The sequence below is a fragment of the Argopecten irradians genome, chromosome 8 (genome assembly GCF_041381155.1).
Source record: "Argopecten irradians isolate NY chromosome 8, Ai_NY, whole genome shotgun sequence".
Lineage (NCBI taxonomy): Eukaryota > Metazoa > Mollusca > Bivalvia > Pectinida > Pectinidae > Argopecten > Argopecten irradians.
This window is the reverse complement of record NC_091141.1, coordinates 32,074,544-32,080,813: the sequence shown is the minus strand read 5'-3', so window position 1 is coordinate 32,080,813 and position 6,270 is coordinate 32,074,544. Positions and strand designations below refer to the sequence as shown.

Genomic DNA, 6,270 nt, shown 5'->3' with positions numbered 1-6,270 from the left:
CTGCTTCGTGTCGTGGCGTGCCTGTGATGATGGTACCGGTGACTACGGTAGAAATTCTGAGGAGTGTTCGAGATGTGACATTTTGACGCGGGACGCGCTGAACCGTGAACGTGGACAAACGAACTGATAAGCCAATATGATAAACATCGTAAGTGTATCGGTGCCCCACACACCTATGTCGTAATCTTACACATGTTTTGTATTTATTAAATTGTTTAAATGTATACCAAGGCCTCTGTTTTCACTCAACTCAGTTAAAGCATAGCTACCCAAGGAAAGATCCCGGAAAAAAATAAAAATAGTATTTGTCCATATTGTGACAATGGTGTCACCCATTTCCTCCCTGCCGAATGTTCCGGATTTGATCTTTATCATATAAATGCTTGCACATCACATGAAGAAGTTGGCATCGAATACAAAGTTTCAATTTGACTACCTAATATTATAAAAAAAGCACCGAATATAACGATTTAACGATCGTGTATAATGGAAAATATACTGAATATTATGAGAAACTGCCGAATATAAAGATAAAAGCACTGGATATAAGGATGCATCTAGAGCATATAAAGATATATGTACCTCATTTAAAGGCATACATTGTATCTACCCCATATAAAACCTTAACTACCGAATATAATGATGTGACTACCAAATGAAAATAAAACAAATCTATTGAGAACAAACTCTATATAGATTGACACTATTGCAGGGTATAAGACCAGAAAGGTTCATTATTAAATGTGGGTTTGATATATTTTATGTAAAAAAAATATCTTTAAAAAGCTGTATCATTATTTTTTGTTCTAGGATACCTAATCATCGACTGATAACGTCATGGCAGAAGGTGGTCTCAATCAGGAATCCGTCCCTAAAGATGGTACTCAGTCGGACTCACACCTCCTGGAGTGCCCGATCTGTCTGGAACAGCTTCACCAGCCAAGATGTCTTCCATGTCACCATTCTCTTTGTCAGGAATGTCTGAGTACTTACATCACCAGTGAGGTGTCGGGGAATAGGGATACGGCGGCTACGTTTACTTGTCCGGTATGTAGAACACTTACTCACCCTATTGATAAGACTGAGGATAAGGACAAATGGGCCGAGCAGTTTCCTGTAGACAAAGTTGCCACGGAGATGATACAAATGAAGAGCGGTTCAACAGAAAGTCACTACTGTATGTTTTGCGAAAAAGCTAAAGACAAGAAGGTTCTGGCTCATTTCTGGTGTAAACATACCCAATGTTTGTTTTGTGAGTCTTGTAAACTAAATTACCATGACATCATACACACCAACTGTGATGGTATAGATATAAGAACTTCCGCTGGTACACTCCCACCAAGGACAGGAACACTGATCAAGAAATGCGACAAACACAATAAGAAGATGCACTATTTTTGCGTCGACCACAATTCTTTCGGCTGCAGCAAATGTATAACAGTCGGTCATAGGAAATGCAACGATGTAGCAACCACTGAAGATTACTGTAGTACATTGGACAGGAACTCAACACTCAAAGAAACGACGACCTATCTACGAGAGGCTACTGACTCCCTGGAATCTGCGGTAAAGAGCTTCCAGCAATATTTACAGAGTATTACAGACGACAAGGAGTCGGCATTACAGAGCATCGACGATATGGAAGAACGGTTCATTCAACAAATGAAAGAAATGAAGAAAGAAATCACAGATGATTTGATAGCTAAGTACAAAGTGGAGAGTGACAATCTGAAGGCGACAAGTCAAAAGTGTGAACGACTGAAGATCGCTATGCAGAATACAGTGGAATCAACTGCTACAGCCCGGCAACAGAACGACCACATGGGTACGATTTTATTGTACCAGAGAGGACATAAAGAGCTGGATGCTTGGAAAGATATAGTCAAAGAGATGAGGATGACGAGCTCTATTGCCAGTCTTAAGCACGAAGCGGCATTTGATAGAACAAGTCTGAACTTTGGTAAAATCGTCGTCCAGAAGCAACAGAGACCATTTACAGATGTCCCAAGCCTAACCAAACCTTTATCAGAATGTGAACTAAAGGAAGTAAGAAAAGTGAACATAAAAATGAAATCAGAGCGGTCCGATTGTATTGCTCGTGGAGTTGTTATCACTCCTGACGGCAGTATTGTTGTAGGAGATGATAGAAATCAGAAGCTGAAATTATTCAACACTGACGGAGATGTCGTGGATGAGTTGAAGGTGAATGGAATACCTTATGATTTGTGTTTGGTAGACAACACTACTGTTGCAGCTGCGATAGGTAATGGTGTACATGTGGTGACAGTTACATCATCTAAACTTACAATATCGAATGTAATAAACATTGGGAAAACGTGTTACGGTATAATGTACAGAAATGAAGAGTTCTTCGTTAGTACAGGAGGTAACGAAGTGCACCGGGTGACAAAGGACGGTAAGACACAAATGTTACACAGAGGTACTAACCATACATACACGTTATCCCAGGACCACCGTACCGGGACTCTCTTCATCCCTTATTACAATCCCACTGCTGGCAGTACGGCCATCGGTAGTCTGTCTACTGACAATCTACACAAGGACGTGTTGAAGGTCAATGTAGTAAAGGCCGCGTATGGAGTGGACGTGGACGGGGAGGGTAACGTCTATGTATGTGGACATGGAACACACAACGTGGTCCAGATGTCTGGGGACGGGACAAACGTCAGGGAACTGTTAACGGAAGCGGATGGTATCGAACAACCAGAAGCTATATCCGTGTATGGTGATAAGCTTGTTTTGACTCGATTGGGTCCAGATTGCAATTCTATTCGCTTATTTCAGTTTATTTGATCGCTTTAATATAACAACTTCGTGAAGACATTTTCCCTGTGTAGTTACATATCACCGTCAGGACTGTTATGTTTATACCTTTCTTTGGATCAAAATGTAATTCCATCAGGATAAAACAATCTATCTTACAAGAAGCATCAAGATAAACTTTTAAAACATTTTCAGTAGAGTTGAGTTCAGCAACGTTTCGTAAAGACAAATTCCTTTATTTATTAATTTGTGTTTTTGCTGAAGGTTTGTACCGTCCCTTTATTACAGGAAACTGTGAATGTATTGACTTTAGGTTTGATTTCATTTTCATCGATGTAACATAGTAATAAATTTGCTTAAGTGAAACGGATATAATATAATATCAGGACTAAGGTGAATATCCAATGTATGACAATTTAACAAAATATCCATTATTTTTCTTTTTTTAAGTTAAATGTAGAACAGAAACTCTTGTCTTACAAGACATTGAGAGATTACATAACTGATCCCCGTTGTTACACACAAGTTTCAAAATGATTGTTTTGAAAGCTTTTTGATGTGTTATAAAAAAGTCTAATTACAATTATTTTAATTAGATTAATTTTAATTAAAACATATAACTTAATTAAATCCTTCTTGTTTTTTTTAAATCATTCCCTGGTTTTTTAATATTATGCTTTACCTTAATATATCGTGCAAATAAACAGTTAGTACTCAAGTTAATATCGATTATTGACAAACGGATGATCGGAAGACGGTACGCCGGACGCAATGGTATCGATCGCATAAACTCACCTTGGTCTTTTGTCTTGGATTAGTGGGCGATATCTTACCTGTGATTTAGAGTAGTTTACCATAAATTAACATGTTTTACTTCAAATTTATTATTTAAACAACTTTTTCAAAAACTATATTTTTTATGTTCAGAGCGAGAGTCACCAATATACGTAGCGGGGTGGGTCCTTTTCATTCAGCAATTTATATTTGGTATTGTAATAAATGTACATTTTTATCACATAATTTGTTTGATATCCTGTCTAATATTTTTTACATACAAAATGTACTTTTACATGATTTTTTCACTCTATGTTATAACCTGGAGCGATTGTCATTGGCTGTGTCGAGCAGATCCATTATGACGTCATGACAGTACAATGACGTAAGGATTTCGAGGACGGCCGGAAAACAATGGCTGTTTTCAATGAACTTAATGATGATAAGTACCTTAAAGATGTGTTCATTTCATATAAAATTTTATGAAACACGTCACGAAGGTTTATTTTTTGCTCGCCAAGGCTTGTAAAAATCTTAAGACTCATTTCATAAAACTTCAAATGAAATGAACTCTCATTTAAGATATTAGATATATTTCATGTATATATTGTATTTCATTTGAAAATAAAGTGAAATTAAAAAAATAAAAGATGCTTGGACGATTTTGTATTCGGGAACACCCACTTCCCCGTCTCATGTTTTGAAAGGAAAAACAACAGACGCTTTGTCACCTTTTAGGATGAGTATTTTATTGCGCTACAAGAATGATATTTCTAGCAAACTAACACCTATATGATTACTTTGCAATCCATATCTTTTATCTGGCTGTCATTGGCTGTCATTGGTTCAGATGTTTTCCGCTGAGTCGCCTTCAATTTTACTATGAGATAGTCCAGGGGTATAGAGATCTTAAGTGATCGGAATCCCTGGAGTATCGAGGAAGGGAATATTGATGAATTAAATATATTAAAATTTGGGCCAGAACACATTGAATCAGAACATAGTCGTCAGAATACTTGTTCTCTTTTTCGAACTAAGAAATGTAAAAGTCATTGATTGGAAAGATACGTAATGTGAAATTTGATATTTGACAAAGATTGAAAACGCAGAGAAAAAATCGTCATCGACTGACTCAGAAAAACAACAGAATTATCAATATATTTACAGTATAACATGTCAAAAACGGCCCTTATTTGATCCGGATCCTTGTGTGTAAAGGCTTACTTGTATATGTTAAATATATACCAAAAACCTCTGTATAATACGAAAACCTGACTATACCGGTCAAATATGCTGGTCCCCATGACATCCTATTTAGACAGGTTGCACCGTACGATATATGACAAACAGTAATGTGGTGTACTTACAAACACATCGAATGATTGAATTATATATTTTTATTCCAAGATTCAATACAGTGACGTGACATTTTTTATTTAACCAAAAAGAATTTCGATAATAAAATAATCAATGGATGCGTTACAATGACATTGTCACATATATCCAGCACAGTGTATATTTGTTAAAGATGCTCCACCGCTGACAAATAATATTTTTTCACTATTAAAAACTGGAGCACACGATTAGGTATTTTTCTTCAGTTACAAAAATTACTTACTTTACACCATTACCACAATTGAAAATCTTGAGCTTCTATTTTTTTTAAGTTAAAGATATAAAAAAACTAATTGCATCCCGAAAAATACTAATTGCGCATGCACCAAAAGCAAAATAATATATTTTTTTTAAATATTTTTTGTTTTAATTAGACATATACATACACGATTAAACACTAATTATTGTTCAAATGATGAAGATCATTTATGCTCTGTCGGCGGTGGAGCATCTTTAAATGAAAAAAAAATACACCACATTATGTTATTTCAGGCTTTGTTTGACATCACAGGGATGATACATCATATGTTACTGATTACCGAAATATTGACATTTATGGAAGTATAATATGTGCCAGTTTAAGTTCACAGGAGTTGTTCCTCTTCAGAAAGTATATTTAAGTAAGTTTTCTTAGAGTTATCTCGCCTGGCATAGGAAAGCTTTGTAATGGCCATCCGGCTGGAGATATCAAGTCTCTTGTAGAGTTTCAGGTATATATGCTTATTAAAGGTAATTGCAACATGTGAAACTGAACATTAGCACTCAGCGATCCAGCCTTTTTATCAGCTAGACCTGTTTAAGGTGCCAGTATTTGATGGTGGAAGTGAGTAGGAGTATGAGTACTTTTAGATAAATCACCAACCTACCCCAAACAGGTTCCACACTCACTACCAAGTTACAACCTGCTGCAGGCGCATAGAGTAATTTGAGGATGCGTTTGGCTAAGAATGTGAATGAATGACAGAGGACACAGTGAATAAACCACCAACCAGCGGTCAGTACACAGCAGTTGTTCAATATGGATTCGAAGTTGGGACCCATAGATGGATATGTCGGGACATCTTAACCACTCGGTCTCAATCACCATGGCACAACGGAGGTGGTATGTGATTGGTGGAATATTAATTAAACAAAAGAAACATTCCAGTTACGTCTGATGTTACATTGCTTATTGAAAAAAAGACACAATGTATCAATAAATAAATAGTATCTCAATCAAGAATTAAAAGATAACAAACCTGGATGGAATCAATTTTATTTTAAATAAGCATTTTGTCAGCCATAAATCAAACAGGCATTGTGCCACACATAGATATA

At 36.3% G+C, this 6,270-nt stretch overlaps 1 protein-coding gene across 1 annotated transcript; it reads left to right on the top strand.

The window, feature by feature from the left end:
• Nucleotides 1-814: 814 nt before the first annotated feature.
• LOC138330107 (E3 ubiquitin-protein ligase Midline-1-like) lies at nucleotides 815-3,414 on the top strand. The gene has a single exon (XM_069277478.1). It carries the CDS (start codon nucleotides 838-840, stop codon nucleotides 2,812-2,814), a length of 1,977 nt encoding a protein of 658 aa, XP_069133579.1. The 5' UTR covers nucleotides 815-837; the 3' UTR covers nucleotides 2,815-3,414.
• The last annotated feature ends 2,856 nt before the right edge of the window (nucleotides 3,415-6,270 follow it).